Source organism: Pezoporus flaviventris, unplaced genomic scaffold (assembly GCF_033815535.1).
Source record: "Pezoporus flaviventris isolate CSIRO_AGI_PZ_B2104156 unplaced genomic scaffold, CSIRO_AGI_Pfla_v1 ptg000066l, whole genome shotgun sequence".
NCBI lineage: Eukaryota > Metazoa > Chordata > Aves > Psittaciformes > Psittacidae > Pezoporus > Pezoporus flaviventris.
The window spans coordinates 16,093,072-16,119,732 of record NW_026892614.1 but is presented as its reverse complement, the minus strand read 5'-3'; the positions used below and the strand labels follow the sequence as shown (position 1 = coordinate 16,119,732).

Below are 26,661 nucleotides of genomic sequence, written 5' to 3'. Positions count from 1 at the left end.
GCAACGGCAGTCTATATAGTGTTTTATTGCCGCTATTAATAAACCGTGGCAAATTAAAATATTTAACGTTTAATAACATTGGCATAGTAAAAAGAATGTGGGTATGGCTTTATTAAGGTAAATGCAGTACTTAAGGTACGTCCTTTTAAGCAGGACTTCCGAGTCTTGAGAGGTTATTTTTGGCCAGTCTTGTTTTAACACTTATCAGTCATCTTTTACGCAGTTGCAGGTTGTTGTTTAGTGTGCTGCTGGCTTTGCTCTCTCCCTCCCTTCTTCTTTCTCATTTCAGATTATGCTAGTTTCTCCTCAAAGTTTTAAAACTTATCAGCTCCCTCACATTTCCTGCATTTGAAAATTAGGTTATCTATTTTGCTGCAGAAGCTGAACTTTTCTGACTCTTGCCTGTACGCACTATTTGGCAAGAGTCAGTTTCGAACGTCACTGTGAAGTGTCTGTGTCACTTCATTGTAAGGTATGTCTTTGCAGCTGTGGGCTTTGCTTAAATTAATGCATTACTCTTGAACTGCAGAGAACTTATACTGTATATTTTGTCTACCTAAACACTGTTTGGCATTATAAAAGAAAATACAATTTACACTGCAAGAAAAAAAAAAAAAAAAAATCAGGCTAGTGATTTGAGCTTCCATTAAGTGTATGTTTGTGCAAGAACTAATGCTACCACTGCTTCCAATAACTAATGTCACTTACCAAGTGTCGTGGTTTAAACCCAGCCAGACAGCTCATTTACTCACTCCCCCCCTTCTTGCCCTCCCCCTACTCCCAGAGGGACAGAAAGGAGAACCAAAAAGAATGCAACTCCCACGGGTTGAGATAAGAACAGTTTAGTAACTAAGGTATAACAGAAATCACTACTGCTACCACCAATAATAACAATGATAAAGGAAATAACAAGGGAAGAGAATACAACACCTCACCACCAGCCAACCGCTAACTTGCCCCCCCCCAGTCTGACCAAGCCCCGACCGATACCTCGTCCATCCCCGCACTCCTCGAGCCCTTTCGGGTAGCTCTCAGTTACATCCTGGGCATGACGTGCTGTGGTATGGAATACTTCGTTGGTCAGTTTGGGTCAGGTGTCCTGTCTCTGCTTCCTCCTGCCTTCCCCTCCTCCCTGGCAAGAAAAGTCCTTGGCCAGATGAAACTTTTGAGCGTTATCAGCTCTGTTCCCAGGCCGAAAGTCAAAAACACAGCACTGCACCAGCTACCAAGAAGGGGAAAAAATGACTGCTGCTGCTGAACCCAGGACACCAAGGCTTCCACTCCTGAGCTTTTCTTCCAACTGAAGAGCACCACAGAATTAAAACAACTACAGAAAACCAGAAAACTCAACAATCACTCATGTGGCAGTACAGCACGTTGCTGTGGATTTAACAGGATTGTTTTTCTGCTGCACCTGCTGATCCAAGGTGGCAATATTTATAGTGAGATTTTGAGAAGTCTGCTGTTCTGTTTAAGGGCTGTGTTCATAACCAAACTGATGAATTAAAAGCCCTGAGGAAGATATTAATGAAACTGGCTGATGGTGGTTACCAAACACTACCCCGTATCACTGCTGATCAGCTTAACAAGCAAGGATTTGGCACAGCTTTGAAAGGAAAAGGAGAACAAAGGACTTCACCAAATGATAAAAAAATAAATAAATTCCAAAACATTAAAAAATAGCACAATTTTGATGAAAGAGTCTTACTTCTTAAAAAAAACCACCAAACTTATGACAATAAAGGTAAATTCATGTTCATTCTGACTTGTTTACATTCTATGTAGTGCACCCCAAACCTATGCACATTTAAGTACTATTTGAAAGAGTTAAGAGAATTTTGTACTTTCTACTGAAACCTTGTGTCATTTACTGATTCATTTATAAAAAGCTGTTTCTTGGAACAAAATGATAATGTGGCAATCTCATTTGTAAATAAAAGTGCAGGCACTCATATTTGTGTGGTAATGTTAAATGTTCAAGTACAATGAAAAATAAACAACAATGTATTTGTAGGGCCTAACATTTTGTCCTATACTGGAAGTAGGTTCTAAGATTGGTTGTTCTTCAAGACTGTATGGAGCTACTGTAGGAAAATCAAACAAATAATAGGTAAGGCTACTAATACAGTATTCCTGGGGTCCTTCAGGCAGAAGTGCCAAAACCTGATGAATGTTATTTCATTCACTAAGAAGTTATGCAAAAATTGTCATCTTTGGTCCACTGTGATCTCTGAATGAGGAAAGGCTTAATGTGCCTCAGGGGACACAGCCTGTGCCCAGCACTTCTGGAAAGCAAATTTACACAATTTGCACAATTCCTGTCTGGAAAAGGACCCCCAGACAGCTCTCTCAGCTCTTCTTGTTTACAATATTTTCTTCTCAAAAATTTGTTATCTCATGTGAGAGAGACAAACATCCTTTCAAACAACAAAGAATGACTTCATTTCCCTGACTCACTGTCAAAAACCAGAAGTGCCTGAAGTGGCAGACTTAACTGCAAGTGAAACTAACAAGTGACAGTTCTCTCTTGAACACTGATTCAAGCCATAAGCAAGCCAAGAAGTCCAAGCAAAGCTCTTAATCAGATTCTAGTCCCATCAATATCAGAGCCAAAATGCAACACTTCAGCCCATAACTGACATTACAATGTGGACCATTCTCCTTTCATGGCAAAGGAATTGCGTTTTCCAGAAGAAATCTTCACAGTGATATGGACACGGCTTTGTAATATTGCTAAGTCAAGACTGCTTCCCAAGGTATAATGTTTTAAGGATTTGGGTTTTGTTACTATTGAAAAAAGTTTTTCAAACTCTTATGGCTTCATTTATGATCTTGAACTTGTGAAGGATAATATGTTGGGAGAGTATCACTGCAGACAGATAACTCCTCAGTTCCGAGCTTCAAGTCAGCTGGCATTGGTTCGGATTCACCATTCTGTACTGTGCAGTTTCTCAGCTGCAGCTCTTTCGTGAAGCAGAATTCAATCTGACCAATTGTTTGTGCTTTTTCACCCTAGAAACAGGAAGGATGAGATCAGCTTGATAAGGAGAAGAAATAAATCAATTCTTCAGATATACTGCCTTATCTACAGAATACAGCAGTGCTTATTTGTATATGTATGTGAAGAGGGCAGATACCAGGGGCATTCACTTTCAACAGCTTATCATACATAAGGAGCAAGCAGACAGAGATGCAAATTCCAACAACATAATTCAGTAACAGTTTAGGGAATCTGCCTAACTAGTAAGCCTCATTATGAAATGCTGTGACATAGAACATCTTAGCATTTACCAAATCTGCACCGTACACAGAAGATGTTCACCCTAATGATGAACCCTGGCTGAAGTCTGTGAATATGGAAGAGTATGCGTGACCTGAAAGCCACCTTTTAACAGCTCTTTCATAGGATGAGAATTAAGACAAAGAAAATTCTCCAAAAAGGAGAAAATAAACTTGGTTCTGTAACAGCTGCTACTGGAAAGAATACTGAAGCAAGCTGTCAAAAAGTATCAGAAATGTCATTTTTGGACTAGAGGACAGGCTAGGAAGAATGATACCAACCAGGAGTAAGGCAAGCAGACATGGAAGATGTCTAAATAAAAATTCCCAAAAATGCTCAGGTGTGCATGTGTTAAAAAAGATGGTTTTGAAACCACTACAGCAGGACAAAAAAAATACATGTACAAGAGAGAAATTACTATGGCGGGTATTTTTTTGTTGTTGTTCCTTTGGTTTGGTTTTGTAGTTTATTTTGGTTTTGGCTTTTATTTTGGTTTTGGCTTTTGTTCTTGGGGATTTTATGTTTGGGTTTGTTTTGTTTCTTTTCTCCTTGCTGTTGGGTTTGGGGTGGGGTTGTGATTTTTTTTAAGAAACTTAAGAACACAGCAAGTGTGTAATGCATCTTAAACATCAAAGCACCTCCACAACACACTTCAGGCATTGACAAGGCTGGAACTCTGAGAAGGACTATCTTTAAATAACTGGAGTATACTTTTCCCTTTCTATTTACCATTAGCTTCAGCAGTTAAGCACAGGAGACTCCAGCTGTAAACTACTTTCACATAACTTGAGCAGTATCCCAGTTGTACTAAAAGCAATGGCAGAACTACAGCAAACAGAGCTAGAAACTGGGGTTTGTTTTAGCTCTATTTTTTCAACATCAAGAGGTGGCTGAGTGTGCAATCCACATTCAACTCGTATGCCGTTGTGTCTTAAAGTAACTTAAAAATACATCCAAGTACAAAAACCTCAGAGCACTACTAATGCAAATGAGCTGACAACACACAAGCTATTAAATTCCAACAGCAACTTTATCTTGGCAAGTTTTCATAAAATTGTTGTCTGTGTATGGGCAATAACTCTGACAAGTGTTTTGTTGTGAACCACTTTTATCAAGCTGAGATAATAAGGAACCAATTGTAAGAGGGAAAACTATATTGTGGGTTTGCTTTTTGATTTTCTTTTTCAATAAAAGCAAAGTAACCTAGCTGGAAAAGGAAAGAAACAGTTATGCAGCCTACCCACATAATTGCTCAGAACACTATTTTGTTCCTTCAAAGGCTTTTTTAGGTCAGATACGGTGACCTGTATTTTACACTACAGCACACTGTCTCTGCATACCACATTCTCTACCGCATCATGATTCATAGTATAATTGTTGGCAAGGAAAAGTAGAAAGAAATGGAAGTTCTAGACACTGTTGGCTCTAGACACTATCGTCATCCTGCTTTTTTTGTACTTCTTTAGGTACAGGCTTTTGAGAACAGTCTCTAAGACGAGCCTCTGAGCTGCTTTATTTCTGAAGGATTTTGACCACTGAAGAATTTCTTCATGCAGAATGTGAGTATAGCCCAGTGAAGGGAAGACTGCTGTTGACAGGCAGTACCTGGTCAAGGCCACCAGTCACCAGTTCCATTCAGCTCACTCTTGCTGGTTGTAGTAATTTACTATATGGCAATTAAGCTATAGTAGGAGTGCAAAGTACTCAGCTACAGCAATACCTCTAACGTGGTGGTTACAGTATTCATGGAAGGGATGCTGGTTCAAAACTTTTAAGAAAAAGAGACCTTTAAAACCCAGTGCTCCCACTTTCTGGGTAAGTATACTAACAGCAAAGTTACTAAGTAAAGAGTAGATGCTTCTTGCACTAAAAATATTTCTGCATTAAGAAAAAGCCATCATAACAGTAAAATAAGATGAAATCAGTGGTGCCAGTATGTAAGCAATGTGCTTTTATGAACTCAACTCCAAGAATTAAGCAATATGTACCTGCAAAGAGCTGTATACACAAGTAACACCCAGACCCAAGTTCCAACGTACTGAAGATTTTGCAATCTTTTTGCTTTTGCTTTTTGATAAGAAGTGCTCTTTGAAAAAGTAAGTTGCTGGGTTTTGTTTGGTTGCTTTTTTGTTCGTTTTTCAGTTGGGGGGTGGTGGCATTGAGGAGTGTTTGGGGTTTTTACCTCTTCTGGAGGAAGACATTGGATCTTCGGTGTTACACCATAAAATCTTGTAAGAGCTTCTTTTATGGCAGTCATCTGAAAAATTAAAAGCTTATATAAATTCATAAGTCACTAGCACATCTTCCAACAGCTCACACACTTAAGTTCACAAAAACTTAGATAAAGCACATTAAACAACTATACAATTTTTAGCAGATTACTTACTCTCCAGAAATTGCTCGACTCCTGCTGAAAATAAGTATACACATGTTATTGTTTTATAAAAGGCTGCTTCTTACCTCATAATATGAGCTGCTTGGCTTTATCCCAGCTTTCAGGAGACAACTGAAACAAAGATGTAACATTTTTATCTTGGCTCCTGTATGCAAACATAACTTCAAAATCATTAGATAAACAGATAATCTTAGTGACAATTTGGCAGGAATTACAGCAACAAGGAGCAAAGGAAGCTCTGCCAGGCCAAGGAAAGGTTCCCTTTTTTTGAAAGGCCACCTCCCATCCAACTTGGCAGGGTCAGGAAGAACCCTCTCCCTCACCTTAATATGAGGAACTTGGAGAGTTGAGTCTTCAGACACAGCTACAGGAAAGGCAGTATTACTGTTATTTGCTGGACCTTCAGAATGCTCTGTTGAGGGCTGGGTAAGACATGCAGTTTAACTGCTTTGTTTCCCCCACCTTGAGCAACACCCAGGTGCTCTGGTCATCAGGGAGGGACAGAGGTAGATCTATGAGGCTGCTCTAAACAACCTCATGTTCTGAGACGGGATGGGCTTGCTAGAGTGGGAGGCACACAGCACGCTGGGAGAGGGACATGCACATGGATCTGGATCAGGGCAGAAATGTTTCCTAATGAGTATGTTTTTTGAAGAGGAAAAGGTTGTTCACATTAGAGAAACAAGGTAACTCTCAAGAACCTTTAGCCTGTATATCCCTTTCTTTAGATTACTGAACCTAAAATCTAAATCTTCCCGAGGGAAGTCTGTACTTCCAGGGTGACAAGACGAAGGACCTAATAGGTGCTAAGTCTCTAAGTCCCGGCTTCTTCTGTAAGGAGTAGGAACGTTCAGCATCTTGCAGAATTTAGTCCACGACCACTGGTAATGCTCAACCCTTCAAAGGTCAGGTTTTGCACAGGGAAAGTTTAACCCAGTCGAGCAAAGACCTAGCTGTGTGGCATAGTCATTTTACTACTGATATAAGGAAGCCAATAAAATAGATGATGTTCTGTTATTCTTACAGAAGCCTGCATTATGTTCTCTTTTTAATAATCTGCTTTTTGGAAACAATCTTTTAATCACTGACATTACTTTTTTTTATTGAAGTATAAATGAAGTAATGAGAACATTAGCAATCTTTATTCTTTCCAGTAAAGATTAATTTAATTATGCTCATTTTTACAATGGAGAATATGCTCCGAGCAATTAATTTCAACATGTTTCAGTCTCTATTCTTTTTTGGTGTTACACATGCTGATAGAGCCACACAATAAGTGACTGTGCCATCTGTAAAATGTTTTAGTCACACCATTCCAGCTACTTAGATATCAGACATTATTAATTTTAACAAAATGTCTAGAAAAATCTGATTAAGTTTTACAAGACGCCCACAAAAAAGGTGGGGGGAGACCTATTTCCTTTGTACATACGCACAGTGAACGAGACTTTGTTAGGAGATTGTTCTGTCAGTGTCAGAACATAAGCAGCATTTTAGGATTGAAAAAAAAAAAAGGCATGTTTCTCAATACGAAAGAACATATTTCCTCTTTCAGATAGTGTCACCTTACAGACAGAGAATTCATGGTCAACAAATCCAAGTCAAACATTCTCCTACCCATACCAAGCACTGATGGGGAAAGGACTCTGGCCTACTGGCATTCACCTGCAGCCAAAATGTGTATATACAGTGCTGGGACAAGCCACCCCATTCCCATTAAGATTTTCTATCTGGAATGCCCAGTGCTTTGGAACCATGAGGAGCAATCAGCTGCTCGGAAAAAGCGAGAGTGTCACATTGGGGTTATTTGAGAGGACAGCATAGGGCTGCCAGCAGTGGGTCCCACTATTCAGGACACTCCACCTTGCTGCTAACTCTCTGCCTTTTACCCAAGGTGTTCTGATGATTTTGCCTGCAGCTTGTCCTTTCCTCTGAGCAGAGCACTGTCTTTCCTAAAAACAAATTTTTGGGCTTCAGTATGACTCAGAAGTTTGGGGGTTTCTGTCACCTGATTTAGAAGTTTACTTGTACCATAGCTTTAGGTAGCAAGATATAGCCCATGCAGCTTCTCAGAATTTACTGGCTCAGATTGTCTAAAATGATGCTGTGAGGAAAGATGCTGGCTTACTAAACTCTGAAGTGACCAGACAAATGCTTCTCAGAGTAGACAACCTCTCCTCTGAACTCTAGCACTAAAAATAATTTATGCTAATACTTGCTTCCCTTCTACCATCAGACCTTTAGACTTTATTTAGGCTAGACTTAAAACTTCTAGAAACTATTTGAAAGAAAAGGCAGACCACAGACTAAGTACCTGTTAAGATCAATATGATGGTAGAGTTCTAAGGCTTTACCAAAGTATTTCTTCTGAGAATTAAGGACCGCAAGTGTGGCTGCACAAGTGCCATGTTTCTCCCACTCATGTTTCCTATAGGAGAAAAGCAAAATTTAAGCTTTAGAAAACATTATTTGCAGACATATTTGCTGTGCAAACTAGCCAATATACTTAAATCAAGTATCTAAAAGGCTGGATGCTGGAGGAGGACTCATCATCAGGGACTGTACTGACAGGACAAGGGGTAATGGGTTTAAACTTAAATGGGAAGTTTAGGTTAGATATAAGGAGGAAGTTCTTTACTGTGAGGGTGGTGAGGCACTGGAATGGGCTGCCCAAGGAAGTTGTGAATGCTCCATCCCTGGTAGTGTTCAAAGCCAGGCTGGACAGAGCCTTGGGTGACATGGTTTAGTGTGAGGTGTCCCTGCCCATGGCGGGGGGGGTTAGAACTTGGAAGATCTTAAGGTACGTTCCAACCCTAACCATTCTATAATTCTAAGTTAGCCCAGTCTGGATGTTGTTTTTTTCAGCTGTCTCCTCTGAATCAGTTGGCTTTTTAAATAATTAAGTGAAGGAATTGATGAAGTAAATCATGTTCTTATGATACAAAGGTCCCTCGATGTATTACAAGGAGATGCTTGGAGGTCAGAATAGTAAGAATTTGCCTAAAAAATAAGTATTTCTAAGCTTTGTGTAAATTTCTGTGGAGTCTTTGATGTTAAACGTACTTGCAAAGCACTAAAAACTTTTCAGACCTAAAACTGCAGTTTCCCTATTCCACCTTATTCTGGGTGGAACACTGAAACTGCACAAGCTGCTAAGACAAGACTTGTTGCCTCAGCTTCTACTTTGGCCTGTGTCAGTATTTTCACAGAACTGCTCTCAAATCTTCCTTCTATTCTGCTATATCAAGTCTTCTAATACCAAGGAACAGAGTGAAAAAGAAAGCAATTTTTGTGCTTTTATGGCAAATTCAAACAAGACAAAGGGGCAAAGTGTAGCGCCTGTCTTTTGAAAGCTTTCAGGAGTATTTATGTGTCCTTCTGTTCCCACAAAGAAGGCAGAGATACAGAGCCAAAGATCTGATGGCGCTCAAGAAGCACACTATTGCTAATCTGGAACTGCTTTGGAGTGGTTTGGTCCAGTTCACACTGACCACAGGGCCCAGGTGATGGTGCTGTGGGGATGCCAGGTGAAAATACACAGAGCTACCCACAAGCAGTGCCCATGCATCATCAGCTGCAGCAAGCCAAGAATACACCAGGTGCTTTTCATCGGTTCTGTGAGCTTCCAGAATTGAAAGCAACTTTAGAGTCACTACAAAGCAATTACTGAAACTTTCAGATGACACTCTTGACAGCATCACTTAAATCTGGCTGCACAGCCACGTGAAAAAAAGGTAATGATGCAGATACAGCTAATTAAGACCATTCATTGAAAGCATATGAAATTTCATCTTCACCTCTTCCATTTAAATGCAAATTCAAGCAGTTAGGAAATGAAACATCTGTAGGTACCAGGGAATAACATAACATAATTTGTTTATGAAATCAAAAGAACTAATGTCTCAATGTTATTCACTATGACACATTATAGTTCACTTAGACCACAATAAGACAAGGTAATTCTACTTGAGTCTCAGCTCACAGCTAGGTGGCATGTAGATACAGAACAAAGCTGCCTGCAGTCATGAAGACCACCCATCCTTCTGTACCTATTGTACTCATGAGCTAGGCTGTAGCACAGAGTACATATGCTAGCTGTCAAGAACTTTGCTGAACATTTTTTCCTTCCTTGTAGGATACCAGTACTTTAGCAGGCACACCACTAGACTGGCTTCTACTATATAAACATTATCCATCATTCTCTCTATGGTGCTGCTAAGAATAAATGCTACACTTGTACACCTCAAATCTACAAATGAAGTTTCAGGGGGTTGCAGAAATGAAATGTTATGAAATTGGTACAACTCAACTGCATGAAAAGGAAGCTAAACCTCAGAGATTTTTCTTCCTGTTTGCACAAGGACAGAGTTCACCCAAATGCAGTCACGCGGATGTGACAAAGTCAGGAGCATAGAAGGATGGTCCAAGGATTACAGATACCACCCAGCTTGAAGGCTGGCTTATTATTAGGGTAGGAACAAAGAATTTCTGTAAAACACAACTGCAAGTGCTGCCCACAGAATGTAGAAGATTAAGGATACCCAGCTGTCCTATAGGCTAAAACTGATTCCTCCTTCTGTATCATATATATAAACTGATCCTGAAGGGAATTCTCTTGGTCAAGAAATCCTTATTTGGTAAAAAAAAAAAAAAAAAAGGAAAAATATTGCTATAAAAGAGATTCTTTTAGTTCATAAATTTGAGATATCAAAGCACACCTAACCCTTTGTCCTACATTAAGGCATTCTTTTGTAAGTTAATAAGGGGAATGAAGATATGCATCTACTTTTACAGAAGCACCTGCAGCCGTCATAAAATCACCAGGAAGATTCCTTGCCTCTCCTTTCAAGCCAGGGCTACACTTAGAGGTAAAGCCAGGAAGAAACATATTACATAATTATAGCAGTCTTGGAAAAACCCTGATGTACTATGCTAAGATACTCAGTATCTATTTGCTCATGCTCTTTACTTAATTAAGATGCCTTTAGTCTACAACAATGAAAATTGTGAACAGTCAGTTTCACTTTCAGATTCTTAATTTCTGTTGTACTGGGATTTTTACACTATAGAGTGTGGGGTCTTCGGTTAATTTTGAAGTAAATAAAGTATTTTAACTGAAGGAAGGCATATAGTGGGATTTTTATAGGCTTTTGAGTGGCTTAAAAGCTTGCATTTCAAAATCTGCAGTTACAACTGCCAATTACAGTGCACTTGTCCCCTTACTGAAAGGGAGTGAACTACTCCATCAATCCAAATAGCAGTTACAGTGTTGTAACTTGACTTCTGCTTTTATGACATTTCTATTTTCAGGTATCAAAATAAGTGCTATTTGCTAACCTTGAACTGAAAGGGAAAAGATTTTAATTGTATCTGTTCACATCTGCTGCCTACCAAAATATCTGTGTTAGCAAAATAAAGACTCGTATGCACCTGTTTTTTTTTTTTTGAAAACAGGTCAAGGCATGGGAGGTGCTAGATTTCCAACACGTTTTTCTTATTCTAATTGCAGGAACAGACTGAGGTTGCATAAACTCGTGCTATCACAGAAAGAGGTAGTCCTGTTCTCCCTGGCACGGGGCAAGAACAGAGGAGTGGAGGGAGGAGACCCCCACTTTTGACAGTTGCAACTTTAGGCTGCAATAAGACACTTGTGAAACCAGTTTAAGTCTCTGGGGACAACTGTCTTCTAGAATCTTCTGTAGAGCAAGGCCAAGACTAAAGACAGATGTACATTCCCTTCAAAGCTTTTCCCTAGTGATACAGAGAAGAAATGGTCATCCAATTTAAAGGAAAACTTATGGGCACTTGTAGTTGAGATGGCTTTAAATGCTACTGCCTCTAGCTATGTGATCTGCTTCTTAGGTGATGTTACAGCCTTCACTGTAGAACTGGAAGAACAAATTGCATACCCATACATTGTCTCATGTAGCTCATGGTTCAGCAAATTAACTTGAATGGTCATTGACTTCAGTTTAAAATAATACACTCAAACTAAAGCCTGTGCAAACTCAAATACCACCCATACCACTCTTTGGTCCAAGTGCCTGATTATTCATAAGCAGAGAGAAACATGGGGAAGGAAAACAGTTCTGTTACCAGGGAAGATAAAAATTTCCTTCTTCCTTCCCATGATCTAAGCAGGTTATCTCTAAATAAATTCCTGTATCTGATTTTAGGCTGCTAGGAAAGTAAGTAAAAAGGGAGAATTCTGTAGAAAAGTAGCTAGGATGATCCAATGAGTCCTATTTTTCTATTTCCTCCTCTGTGAGAAAGGCCAAAAGAAAACGTCTTTCAAGGCCAGCAACACAGCAAAGCTAGCTAAGAAAAGAGGCCTGGCAGCTACCTATAAAATCCCAGGAGCTACCATTATTCAGCAGCTGCTTTTCCTCCCTGCCCACATGGGAAGGAAACACACTCTCTCTCTTTCACCAAGTTTCATTTCTCCAAAACCCCTGCCATGGCCCTCTTTTCAACCTCTGCGTTTTGCAGCTGCTCTAACAAGAAAACGCATTAATTTTGCAAATGGGACTGACAAGACACACTGCTTTCAGTGGCCTCCTGGACACTGCTTCTCAAGAACAAAGTCTCACCCAAAGATATACTAACTCAGATGGACTTTTTTTAAATAATAACAAAAATACTTTTTAAATGGTTGTTTTTTGTTTTGTTTTTTTTTTATTTTAATACTCACCAGAACTGGGTGCGATTCAGAGATGAATGAAGCACATCAGGCCAATAGTGTCTCATGTCTGATAAAAGATCCTAAAAAATATCACAATTAATAAATGCACCTATGGTGTTGAGAAGCTGTTTCTTACATAATCTACATACACTGACACATTTTCTAGAACTGATGTCTCATTTTTAACATCCCAAACTGAAACATTTACTTGCAGAAAAAGGAAAGGTCTCTTCCCCCAGTGTTCTGAAAATGCTGTTGCTGGAGCTAACAAGTAGATACAACTACCTAAATACCTGAATGTACCAATACCAACACACTGCCCCAATGTAAGATTTTCCTTCAACTTATCCCTGCAGCAGCTGTTCAGTCATACAGCTTTTCACATTTGTCAACATATGCCTCCTAGCCCCATTTACAACACATTGAATGAAATATGGATTATTTTTCTTAATTAACAAAGAATAAGGGACTAATGCCCTTGGAGAAAACATAGAGAAGACTGTCATCTGTACTCTCTTTGTTTGCTGTGTTCTGGCTTTACAGTAGAAAATGGAAGAGAGAACACTGACTGACTGTAACCTCTTTTTCACAGGTACTTTTTGCCACTGCAGATCCACCTCCTCTGTTCTCTAGATTTTTTTAAGGAGGATGTAGCTGAATGAGCCAAACCTCATATCTACAAAATAAAGTAGGAACAGCTGCTAATAACCACAAGCACTGCAACTTTAAGCAGTAGCAGAAGCACCTAATGCATGTGGGGAGTCCTAAAAGACCATACCTCTCAGCAAACATTAAAAATGATACATTGTAAGCTACAGGTTTTGCATTTAGGATGTGCAAAAGTAATTGCACTCAGCTCTGCTTGGTGAGACTGTTTTTGCTTTAAATAAATACCTTAATCTCGGTGACATTGAAATGCCACGTCCTGTTACACTCTTCAGTTTTGTCAGGCCTAGGGAAGCAAAATAAAAGTGAGAGATGTTTCCCAACTCACTGATAGTAACTATCAGCATTCTAGTCTGCATCATTAGCCTGAATTTTAAATATGCAGGATTATAGCTAGAGATTTTCTTTAGAAATACAAGTACCCCATCAGCTTCTACACTGGTTTAGAAGTAAAAATTCAAGCCGTTAATTATGGCCAAAACACTTTCTCCCCATGCAGAGCCTTTTCATTATGCTGTTGAGTCCCTCTCACTCTGTGTATAAGTCATATAGGAGGAGTAAATTATATGGAAGGGTCTTGCACATGATGTCACTAATGACAATGACCTCCTCCAGGCACTGCACCAAGTGATGATTCTGCAAGTATCATTAAGACACTCCCAGGAAATCTAGACATAATGCTGCTCACCTTTCCAGGATGCATAGCTTAAATCACTGTACTGATTTTTTACCTGTATTTGTCGGGAAACCCTTTGAATTGCTGCCACTGGCATCAATCCCCGTGAGTTGATTCCTTTGAAGCAAATTAGTTTTGCCTGTACTTTTGCAATATTTGTGCTGAGTTAAGATACTTAAAAGCCACAAGCGGTCACAAGACATTAACAAATTCTGTGTACTCATGGAAGGGGGGCAGGGAGCGGGAAAAGGGAAACTATACTTCCCCTTCTGTTTGAGAATACTACTAATCTTGCAAGCAGATGTACAAATAAAATGTCCATGTGGCAAGAAGATTTCTGGAGCTCAGCAAGTCATGAGAGACAAAAGCGTATTTCAGTTCTGTATCAAGCCATAAGCTTTTATTGCATGGAATCATAAAACCAAATAGATTAAGCCCTCAAAAATAAATACATATAAAAAAGCACTCATCATGTAGGTACAAAACTTGACTTTTCCTTTCCAGGCTGAAATACAAACACTCCTATGATCATACCACAGTCCATGGATTGTCCAGTACTCTGGAGGGTGTTCACAATCATTAGCACTCATCTGTGGGGAAAAAAAAATACATAGTATTTGTTACCTGCAACCAATAGCTTAAAGGAAAATATAAAAGCTCTTTCACTGGTGGTCCAAGGCTCTAATGAGATGTGAAAACTGTTGCTTTGCCAAATCAGGAACTGGTGAACTCCAGTTACTTGAAGCTCTCATGGATTGTGCCACTTAATAGAGACCAGCTGGCATTAAAGTTTTGAAGCACATGAAGTTAATCACAGAATCATAGAATCATAGAATAATTAGGGTTGGAAAGGACCTTAAGATCTAGTTCCAACCCCCCTGCCAAGGGCAGGGACACCTCACACTAAACCATATCACCCAAGGCCTCGTCCAACCTGGTCTTGAACACTGCCAGGGATGGAGCATTCACAACCTCCCTGGGTAACCTATTCCAGTGCCTCACAACCCTAACAGGAAAGAATTTCCTCCTTATAGCCAATCTAAACTTCCCCTGTTTAAGTTTTAACCTGTTACCTCTTGTCCTATCACTATAGTCCCTAATGAAGAGTACCTCCACAACACCCCTATAGGTCCCCTTCACATACTGGAAGGCTGCTATGAGGTCTCCACGCAGCCTTCTCTTCTCCAGGCTGAACAGCCCCAACTTTCTCAGCGTATCTTCATACGGGAGGTGCTCCAGTCCCCTGATCATCCTCGTGGCCCTTCTCTGGACTTGTTCCAACAGTTCCATGTCCTTTTTATGTTGAGGACACCAGAACTGCACACAATACTCCAGGTGAGGTCTCACAAGAGCAGAGTAGAGGGGCAGAATCACCTCCTTTGACCTGCTGGTCATGCTCCTTTTGATGCAGCCCAGGGTACAGCTGGCTTTCTGGGCTGCAAGCGCACACTGCTGGCTCATGTTCAGTTTCTCATCAACCAACACCCCCAAGTCCTTCTCCACAGGGCTGCTCTGAATCTCTTCTCTGCCCAACCTGTAGCTGTGCCTGGGGGGCATCCTGAACACACAGTGTAAAATGAAGACAAAGGACTCTGAAGTAATGGAAAGTAGCCTGATCAATGCTAAATGTATGGAGCTACATGTGTATGTATCATACTCCAGATGGCAGCTCTCAGTGTTTTTATCATCATCAGATTTTTTCAAGGAGGCCAGAATCACTAAAATAAAAAACATCAAAATAAACTGTAATATTAGACAAGCACAAACCCATCTTTTGCATCCAGTAGTTTTATTGTTATATCAAAAGGGAAAAATACAAAGAAGAGATTAAATAGTCTGCTTATTCAAAATAAAATAGTTAGAATATAATTTGAAAATACTTTGACTTGAGGGGCAAGGAAATGGAGAGAAGAGGAAAGATTATTTACATTCATACAAAAATAAAAAGGACCCAGAAAAAACTTTTGATAATGCAGGAGAAACAGCCTACACATTAATTATTGTTTAGAGCAGAGTACATACTCCTGAACAATATAAAACACATCCATATTCACATATCACAACATTTTCCCTGATTATTGTAATCGTTGGACTTGATGATCTTTAAGGTCCTTTCCAACCAGTTGATTCTATGATTCTACTCTGCCTAGTAATTAAGGCTTTTTTTTTTTTAATAAACAATAGTCATGATTAAATAACAACATTCTCCGATTTTTGTTCCCTATACTAATAGCTTTTCTTTTTGGCTCTACATGCTGCCTTAATTATACCACAATGCCTTTTATGAATGCCAAAGCAAGAGTAGAGTGTAGAGAAGAGCAGAGAGGCCTGTAATCTCACTAATTGCCTTCCATATGTCACAAGCCAGTGGCAGCTAAATTGTGAGCTCTGCAAGACTTTCTTGATCTGTGTCCATTTCCTTCCTCTCCTTTCTTGCCACCAATAACAGAAGCAATTAAACCTAGCAACAGCGCTTTTTTTTTTTCCAGAAAGGAGTATTTTTCAACAAATATACATTGTAAGTGCTTCTACAACATCTCTCCTGTCATGGCACAAGCTTTGTGGAGCTGAGAGTTCAGCTATCTAGCCCAAAATACAGCCAGTTAATCCCAGCATCATCCCCTGAAAAAAAAACCAAACCCAAGCAACCAACTAGCAGTTAAGATTGCTCAAGTAAGGATGGTAACAGGAACAGTGCAATTGTGTTCCTTATTCAAACTTCAACCGCAGGTCTCAGCCACGCTAAAGGAAAGCCCAGAGTATTTTAAATTTGGAATCAGTTCTCCCCTATCACAGCACTAACCTTATCAGTTAACCTTAGCAGCTTCTTTTACACATTTCATCAGGCTCTCAGTGTTAACACTGTGTGCTGGCAGAACTGTGAGATCAGCGCAATGTGCAGTGCACTAGTTCAGAGTCTGCATGCTTTTCCAGCTTCATTCATCCTCCTTTTTAATTCCAGCCACAGCACTTTTCCATTGTTCATTTTAAATCAATATCATGAAATCAAAAAATGCTAATCTGAGAAGCTGGGTATTGCCACTACTTCTGCAAAAACACTTCTTGTCAGCCTTCCTGTTTATCACAGACTGATTGCTGAAGGATTAATTCAATCTCAGGCAAGCACTGACTTCAAACAGTTAACAAATTAATCTTTTCAAGTAGACACTGGACCACAGAAAGCCTTCTATATCTAGATTAATTTGAAAAAAGGAATGTTGCTTTCTCCCGGTTTAAAGCAATCTGATAATCAAGCAAATACACATTAACCATACATGACATATAACACCAAGAAAAGAGCCAAAGAGCCTCTACAGCACTCACCATGCTGAAAGGGAGTGCTGAAGAGAGATGAGTGTATTTGTAACAGCAAGACGCAGGACAAATAGTGGCTGCTAGAACTGTGGAGACTACTTTCACCTCCAAAATGAAAAGAAGTGAAACACCATCAAACTGTTATGGAATTGTTACCTGTAGAGCTGTCAAATTACAAATCCCTTGGTACAGCAGCTTGTACATAGGAGAGGATAGTGCTACTGGATGACATGCAGATACCCCAAGTTTAAATATAAAGCCAACTTCTGGGAAGTGAAATATTTAATCCTGCTCTCCTTTTCAAGCACCCTGTTTAAAAGGGCCATCTCTTTAACTAAGATCAATTTTAAGTGTTATTTTGGGATGAAACATCATAACTGCTATGAAAAAAATCTTGCTTTTGAAACTGTGGAGAAAGTTCACCTCCTCAATTTCTCTCCCCAAACAGTATGTGAATATTCCCCTTCCTCCTTCCCCCCACCCCCTGGGGTAAAACCAATCAATGAATGAACCAAATTTATAAGGTTGGTGAAAAAACCTGGGAGGAGGGGAATAAAACAAATTTACTTCTTGCTGAACACCTCCCTAGCATGAGCTGGTAAGCTAAAGTCTTTCATGTGTTTATTCTTATAGAAGACAAAGGCCCACAAAAAAATCTAAACCAGACCTTATTCACAGAGACATGTGAGGTATAGATTAAGAGTTCTCTTACAAGTTACATGGGCATTTCTGAAAAAAACTTTACTTTGTTCCAAAATAGCATATGTGAAAAGCTGAACTCATTTTGACCCACCTGGCTTCATACACAAATGAAGAAATAAAGGTATCCCTTTATCTAAGGAACTCTATGGTCTAATCCTAGGTGCGACTACTTCTATTTAAAAAATAACAAAAAAGAAATACTGTTTCTATTCTTCCTTTAAGCCTTTGCTGTAAAATTATTGACAAAGAAAATTTTTTTATCTCATATTTAATTAAAATAATAAAAATAAAATTTCATTTGCTACTTAACACTACAAACTTGAATTCAGGCTGTTCTGTTCACCAGCCTGTTCTGTTGCCTTTGACTCATTTGATCGGCACATGCATACAGCCAAAGGCAGATGACAGCAGGGTTTAGTACCCATTTATTTATCATCCTTCCCATTCTCAACAGAGGAGGAAATAAATAGCCTATCAAATTGCACTGGATTCTCCCTATTTCACAAGGAAATGCCAACAGAAGATTTTCCTCTTTTTGCGATCTCCAAGATGCAAAAGCTGCAATAATATTTCCCTCTTAAGTTCCTGAATTAAGTATCTTCATAGTTCCATATAAAGGGAGTGGAAAAGTCCCTCTTCTTGCCCTTGAGTTGCTCCTGTTTCCACCTAACAGGACTAACATTAATTTGTGACCAGAAAGTTTAAGTGTGACATGAATTAGTCACATGAAATTCAATAAATTGCACTACAGGCACAATTTATTACGGGAACATTAAACTCATAATTACTTGAGGTCAGCTTGAGAATTTAGTTTGGATATCTCTGTTGAAGCTATAGTCACTTTAGGTCAATTATATGGTACAGGAATTTCTAATCACATGATAAGGAAGAATATCTCTTTTCCTTCACCCTTTCACTGCAGCAGTCTGTAGCTAAATCCCTGGGTTATTAAGGCTTCCATAATACTCACTATTCTATTTTAATATGTTAGTTTAGAAGACATGATTACAAAACACTTTTCAGTTTAATTGTGCTGGTCACAGTATTTAAAAGCACCAGCTGCACTCAGTTTAAAACACAGGAAGACCTGGTTGATGTGTATTCTCAAATTTCTGGTGTGCCACTTAAGAAAGGTCTTCAAAAGCCTGAAAAACTTGTTGAGATATGCAAAACAGCTAGGAATTAAAAGACAGGTCATCCACACACCTATCAAGAACACAGTATGTAGCAAAGTAGTCTAATTAGTACTTGCACAAAGTAGTGTCTCATGGTCTTTCACATAAATGATATGAGCTCTGTAGTTTCCTTCACCCACCTATTTTTCCTTTCAACAGGAAAGGTTTCTTTGGGATTTTATTATTATTTATTACTATCCATATAAGCAAGAGTTTGCACTGCTACAGACTCTGAATGCCCACTCATGCGAGGCACTACAAATTCCCAAACACTAGCATCTCCGGTTGAAGTCAATAAGCGATATTTATTCAGCAGAAAATCACACAAATTGTAGCAAATCCGCCCTTACTCCCCCTCAAAAACAGGTAAACAAACAAATAACAGAACAGTGGCCACTCCTTGGTGTCAGTCATATGAGGTTTGTTATTGATACTTCCCTCTGTATTTAACTAATGTTAAATACATCTAGTTTTCCTCAGAAACTCAGGCAGTATGTGAATTTTATTGCTACTGCTTTTATACATATTGCCAGAATAGGAATTAAGAGAAATAAAAACGTACCTAAAGTACAAAAAAAAAAAAAGACTCTAATATTGTAATAAATAAGCCTAAATCTCCCAGAATTTGGACCTTTTTGGCTCCAGAGATTTTAGCTTGAAACTGAAGTTTCTTTACTATCCACAGGGCTCTTCATCCCTGTGTCAGTAGACCTGATCACATCTTCCACTTTGAAGTATAGCATATTTTTAACTTAGCTGTGTGAAAAGAGGCCTTTAAGTATTTCCAGCATAGGAAAAATGTTCTACTTAACAGATGGCAATAGGTATTTAACAGCAAAAGGGACATAAGTAGTTCACCTTTTAGCTGTGCTTCTGATAGACATATATTGGAAGGTTAAGGTCATTTTTGGGTCCCATCCCTCAAATACAGAAATGCTCGGACATCCCTGCATAACTGCTTTATAGCTCTCTTTTCTTCTGAGTCCATATTGGGTGACTTATCATTAAAATGCTGAAGCCAACATTACAAAACTAAAATTTGTTGTGCAGCAGACAATTCAAGTACTGTCTTCAGTCAGACAAGGCAGGCAAGTCTTCTTACAGAGCCTAGTGAAAATCTAGGATTAAGTTTACAATTAACAAAACATCTCAAAATGTGTAACAAACAATTAAGGCTTAGTGTACAGTATGTCCTACATTGACTATTGTATCTGCATCACTCTAAAATCCTGTCTTGTTTACTGCTACTCTGGAATGCAGAGGAAGTAACAAAAGGTGCACAAAGATCAATAAAGCCTTTATAAAGATACAGGGCATAATCAAGATAAAATGCTTGATACGCTTTGTTCACTGTGTTTTCAAACATCGATTGTCCAAGGCTAAATATCTGTCAGGATAAAAGAGAACAAAACACAGAAATCTTACCTTACATACAGTCACTGGCCAATGATGAACAAGATACAGCTTCTTCCAGGTATGAGGGTGGTTGTCACTGGAAGAAGACAAACAAATCAGTTTTTTCTCAAGCATTTTAAGAAAAGCAACACCTTCAGCCAGCAGCACAATGATTACTAGTGTAACACACTGATTTTAGAGCTGGTTGTTGTAACTTCTACTGCAATATTTGAGGACTCCAAACACAGCAGGATCAAACTAACAAATCACACAGAAACAACATACTTGGAAACCTGCTAACACTCCCCCATTACTAAACAAATTCTATTCCTGGCAGCCTATTTCCATATGCTTTCCATTTCTTAAATACAGAATAAAGATGTTGTTCTGGTTTATATTTAGAAGAGTGCTTACTGACAAGATTTTATAACAACAATTAAAAAAAAGAACATATCTTTATTTAGGGTGCTAAGAATCATCTAATTCTTATTGATGGGGATATTAGCTGAGAAGATAGTATACAACATTGGAACTTTAACTACTCTTCTAAAAAAGAAAGACTACAAACAACCATAAACAATGTAGCTGACAGGGCAGGAGGTGCAATGATCCTTCAAGTAGCCCCAATCTTTTAGAATAAACCCAAACAAACAAAAACCCCAAACAAAATCAGAATAAAGAGTAAAAAACATATCTAAAAAATGCTGAATTTATAATTTCATGGACATTTAATTCTAACACTACATTTTCAAAATGCTTAATATGAATTTTAAGCTAAATCGAATTTATTCAATAACTAATCAAACTGTGACACTCTGAAGGCTACTTAAGGAAGAACTGAGGAAGGAATATCCCATATTTTACAAAGGCACTTGTGTTTCGAAGCCTTTTATAATAAAATATAATAACTTACAGAGGCACCAGTACTATCTTATTCCTATACACATGGAGGAAAAAATAAAAATGCTTAAAAATTTTGTTCAAAAAGTGTTGGAAGCCTATGTCTTTGCCAGTTCTACAGAGGCATTTTCCAACAGTTTTGAGCAGACATACTACAAGTAGATAAAAACCCTGTTGCTTCAGACACTACAGCAGACATAATTAGCTATTAAGCAACCACACTGAGCAATCAAATAGAACAGCAAGTGGGAAAACCAACAAAAACAGAACTCTAAATTATTTTGCCATCTGACAGCACTGTGTGCAGTACTGTAAAAACAAATTTACATACTCTCTAGAAGTTATTAGATACTTGTCCATCATTAATGCCTGCCAGAGATTATATATAAATAAATGAGACAGCTAATTCCTCTCAACCTGAGGAAGTAGGGATGCTCCCACGTTTTATCACTTCTCATTGTTTTCCCCTAGTTTTGCAAGTTTGCAATGGCCACCGTTTTCTCTTAAGCATTCACATATAACTGTGGTTTTTAAACAATTTAGCAGAACAGCTCTGGAACAAATCGGGCATAGCCACAATGAAAATTATTAACAGTTCCAACTGGTCTTCACAGCTACTGTGGAAACCTGAATGGAAGAATTCCTCAATACTGTAGAGCAGTTAAGGTTCCCTGCTTAAAAATCAACAGAAAAATGGCTTAGGATAATACAATTTTTCATCTGTATTTGAAATAGCAGCTAGCTTCTGCAATGGCAATCATGCCAAAACAAGTTCTCCTAGACAGTTTCTAGCTAAAGACAGCTGAGAAAATTTTGGTTATTAAACAGAACAAGTTTTAGACACTTAAGCTTGTAACTGGAATCCAAGGAAAGCCTTGGATTTAATACCTATTCAGCTTCAGGGATACCTCCCATCTTTTTGGCCCGTTATCCTGCTCTGTGCAGTTCAGCACTGTGCTTCTGCCACCAAGATGGCCAAGCCATGGACCAGGTCCTGGGGATTCAGGAGACCTCAGCACAGTGCCTAAGCTACCAACCAGCTGCAATGTAGCTGTTATAAGAAGTGCTCATTTAACTGAGCACCCCTAACCCCTCTCTTGCCAAAACATTGAAAGGAAGGAGGAAAATTTATTTCCTAATAGAACGCAATAGGAATTTGAGCTTTTACCACAGAAGTGTGTGATCTGGGGCACAGTTACCCCATGGACCATTGGTATTCAAGCTCAGATTTTGCCAAGTGTAACAGCCACCAGGCTGCCTGGCAGTGTAACAGCCTCAGATGGGATGCTGTATGAAAAGGGATGTAAAATCATTAGAATCAAGAAAATAGCAAGAGGAGGGAGGAGATATTAAAAAAAGTATACAGTGTAAGAGTTGGTACAATTCATGCCATACGGATGATTCCAGTTTTTTGTTATAGGTCATAAAATTATTTCTGATTTTTGGCATTCCTACTTCATAAGTCTAAATGATTCATTTAAAGCAGGACTGCAAAGGTTTTAAGTGCAATGAATGACTTTTATGTTTCTTTCCTTTTTTCATGATGACACATTAACAAATGTAAAGCTTTTCTCAGGCAAGACCCCCACTCCTCCAGTTAATGCAGATGCCTCATTTTACCAATCACCTAAGGGCAGAATAACACACCAAAAATAGCACATAATAAAATTTCCACTCATTAAAAGTTAAACTGTTCTACTCTGCACTTAAGTAAGAACTGTCAAGAGATTCTAATTTACAGCAAAACTTACCTTTGAGTGAATTTATCTGAAGTACACCAACCACATAACGCCACAGAAAACCAACCCAGAACCCAGTACTGCAGCTTCGCAGGCTTCATTTTGTTACTCAAATAGCTGAAAAAAAAGATGTTAATAGAAGAAACGTGTTATTTATCCAAAGTACTAAATTACAAGTGTTGAAACGCAAAAAACCACAACTATCTCAGAAACGGCATGTACTACCAACACTAGAGTAGATTTACAACCACATGTAAAATGAGGATCTCTTTCAAGGCTCTACTCAATTCCCAGCCTGTATGCCAATTTTTTAATCTAATGGAATCAATGACAAGATCATGGTTTCCTGTTTTTCTTTACCTATACGCAGACCCAACAGAACCACTTTTCAATAAATAATGCAAGACTCTGTGGTCAGTTCAAATTGCATCAAATGGTTCACTTTGAACTTAACACTTAACATTCATGTTGGCTTAACCAAGGCTGGTATGAGACACCTGCTGGAAGTCAAGTATGATGTCCAAGGATGATATTCTCTCTATGTATAAGTCAACTACTGAACTGATGTTAAAAAATAAAAAGGTACTGCTAAAACCTGAGACAGTCTCTACAAAACCATGCACAACCTGCCTACAACCTCATGAACTTCAGAAATCAGGAAAGGAAAAAAACTCACCAAATCAACTTAATTTTCACCAATAGTATGACTTTCACTGGGCACAGGTCAAAAAAACCAAGCTACCTCCTCTGCCCACCAGCCATTTCACAGCATTTCAAGTGCTACTTCCTGGATGTCACAAAGAGATGTACATGTGTGTATTTACATATAATTATTAATGCTTCACCAAGCCTACTTTCCAACTTTCTCATTTTGAGAACCTGAAAAAAAAAGCACTAAGACACTATGCGTAAACCTATCTACCCCTTCTAAGGCCACTCTCTACACAAGTCAAATCCTTTTCTTTGTGAAGGTTTTAAAATTAACTGGTTTTTGTAGCAGTCAAGGAAAGCCCGTTCTGACACCAATAAAGACAATGCTGATTCAGCCATTAAGACTAACTTCAGGAAATTCAGTGTAATTCTGATCCACAACTCCTTGAAACAAGAGACCATTCTCCCCACCATTAGTGTGAGGCTCTGGACCCAGCTTGCAGATCTTCCCCAAAACACTACCCTGCAGGTCTGCAAATGCTGTCCAGACCTGACCTGCAAGGGAGGCAGCCTCCTAGCTTGCAGAATGTGCCCAGATTTCAAAACCATGGCTTGGGTAACAACTGTAACCAGCTAGATTTACCACAAGGTTTTGGTAAACTATGAAGAAACTACTGCCATTAAGATAGTAATCTATTTCATATGTTAATGTCTCTCTAATTCATAATGGATATATTGTCAAGATAAAAGGCTTGGCCTCATAGAAGGTATTAACAGATAAGTATTAGTTGGCAACTGTTAATTTTCTGATTCAGGTTGTTAAAAAAAAAAACAACAAAAAAAACAACAACAAAAAAAACCCACTTGTGTACAAAAGTACTTAATAATGTAGAACTAATGTTTTCCAAAAGCTACTTAAACCAGGATGTACACCTTGTAGTAAAGAAATTGGTATGTTCACATAACATACACAAAAATAGCAAATAAGTAATTAACTGCTGGGAATCCAATTCCCCCAAGAGTTCTGCATTTAAAGTGATCTCAAGTCTTATCACTTGAACAGCAGGAATTGCTAAGGTGGGGTTCAGCCTCACACACCTGCTTATGATTTCACCTACTGCCATTTTCAACTGATAACCAAGCAAGGCTTTATTTTTCTGCATGATAAACTCCCTACCAAGATAAAACACTGAGAAATGTATGGAGGTTTTATGTAATATTCTGCCCTACCTATAACAAGCACATTTCTTAGGAGAGCAGAAAGTAACATTTTTAAGACTATGTCGCATATCATTGCCAAAAAACGCTGCACTGTACAAGTGTGTGAAGAAAAAAAAAAAAAACACAACATTTTAAGGAAGTAGATTATGGTAGAAAAATAAGCCAGCAAGCATTATGGCATTTCTTTTGCAAACTGTTATGACTTAAGTTGGCAGGCACAAAGAAACATTTTTTTTTCCCCAGTGACTAACTTGCCAAAAAGCATAAAAGCAATTATCTCCCTTTCTAGCAGAACTCTTACATGTGATCAAATACAGACCAGGCACAAAGCGGGGCTTAAAAAAATGCTGCTATCAGAAAATGGAATGTATTGATTTATTCTGCATATTGCTCTACTCCCTGGAACCAGAATATAGGGACAATTGCAACAGTAAGCAGATCCAAAAGCCCTAATCTGTAACTTTTGTATAACAAATTACATTTTTTTCCACAGATAAACAATGCACAAACTCTCTCCAGGGCTTTCACCTGGAAGATAATATTGCAGCTATCATGACGCTATCATGATTGACTCAAGCTGACTTTAGTTTCGACTGTGACATTGATGGTGGGAGGTGAAAGTGTGTCAATCTCACCTGGAAAGCACCCAAATGACGCTTATTTGAAGAAATACACATCCAATTTAAAACTGTATTAACAATTAAGATGTAAGAAGCACAGCCAATTTTAACACAGATTTCTTGTTTACTAAAAATTACACTGGATTACTGATTCTACAAATACAAGAAAGATTAACAGATCTTACACCGTTCTACTCTAATAAGAGGAAATGGGGATTTCATATTATGAAAGTTAGTTATTAAAAAAGTCACAACGTTCCAAAAGACTTCATGACAAACAGAACACTTCAAAATGAAACATGCACACATATATAAAATCATTATTTGAAACTAGGCTATCAATGCATTTTCACTATAGGTAAAATTCAAAAAAACGTGAATAGCATTGTGATGACTCTTGGTTTACTGTACCTGGACATGAATACACAATTCTTGTGTGAGTGTTTGTAACCAAGTCAGCACAAAATCACTGTCAGCTATGTCATCATTGTTCAATGCTGGTATCAAAATTACCTGCCCAGGTTTATCAAGGACTTGGGAGAGCTGGCAACAAATAGTGATGCAATCTTTCTTGAACACATTCACTATTGTTTGAATTCTAATAGATTATCTTGAGGCTGCTGACACAGCACCTGCTTCTTTTAGGACATTACCAATTAGTATACCTGTATTGTACTCCCTTTTAACAGCTAGCTTGACTAATAAACCCCATATTTATACAGAATTGCCTGACTTACAGTTTAGTTCGGGCATACAGACTCAGAACAGAGAAGAGGCTGTAGAAGAGCCCTTAAGCATTAGCAAGATAACTCTCATGGCATAGCACGCATGCAGCTAAGCGTCCTGAGATGAGAATTAAGACAGCTAGCCTGGCAACTAAACCCACAAAAATGATCACCCAAGGTTTTGGCATGATCTCAAACAAGGCTGCACACACTGCCTCTGAAACAAAGGGTGTGACGGCCAAGTCACAAAGCTAAATGCCAGAAACGTAACAACGCTCTCACCTCCAGCAACTTTAAGCTCTACAGCCCACTCCCAGCTAACCATGCATCCCAAGCGCGAGTGCTCGCCTAAGTAACTACAAAAAGCGCTTTAAATATTTCTCAGGTGCAACACTCACGTCTCCTAACACAGAGAGCTTTTCAGCAGACCTTTCTCACTACTTCTCTAACAAAGCACTACTCAAAGCAGAACTTGTGCTGCAGGTGTTTGAGGGCGAGCTTGGCAGGAGCTCGGTGCTG

The 26,661-nt window shown here is 38.7% G+C and overlaps 1 protein-coding gene across 1 annotated transcript; it reads right to left on the bottom strand.

Annotated features, from left to right (window-relative positions):
- Window positions 1-1,926: 1,926 nt before the first annotated feature.
- On the bottom strand, window positions 1,927-26,661 carry RNASET2 (ribonuclease T2). Its single transcript, XM_061471379.1, has 10 exons — window positions 26,425-26,661; window positions 22,938-23,042; window positions 20,317-20,383; window positions 14,234-14,289; window positions 13,252-13,309; window positions 12,367-12,437; window positions 7,990-8,103; window positions 5,741-5,786; window positions 5,463-5,537; window positions 1,927-3,012 (listed from the first exon to the last, which is right to left on the bottom strand). The coding sequence occupies exons 2-10, from the start codon at window positions 23,024-23,026 to the stop codon at window positions 2,821-2,823; spliced, it is 768 nt and encodes a 255-aa protein (XP_061327363.1). The 5' UTR covers window positions 23,027-23,042; window positions 26,425-26,661; the 3' UTR covers window positions 1,927-2,820.

What these genes read in the sequence shown, in the direction of transcription:
- RNASET2 (XM_061471379.1), bottom strand. Translation starts at nt 23,026, where the DNA reads ATGAAGCCTGCGAAGCTGCAGTACTGGGTTCTGGGTTGGTTTTCTGTG. An exon ending in GGCCAGTGACTGTATGTAAG is followed by an intron (nt 14,290 to 20,316) that starts GTAAGATTTCTG and finishes TTTTCCCCACAG; the next exon opens with ATGAGTGCTAATGATTGTGA. An exon ending in AATGTCTTCCTCCAGAAGAG is followed by an intron (nt 3,013 to 5,462) that starts GTAAAAACCCCA and finishes TCCTGTTTCTAG; the next exon opens with GGTGAAAAAGCACAAACAAT.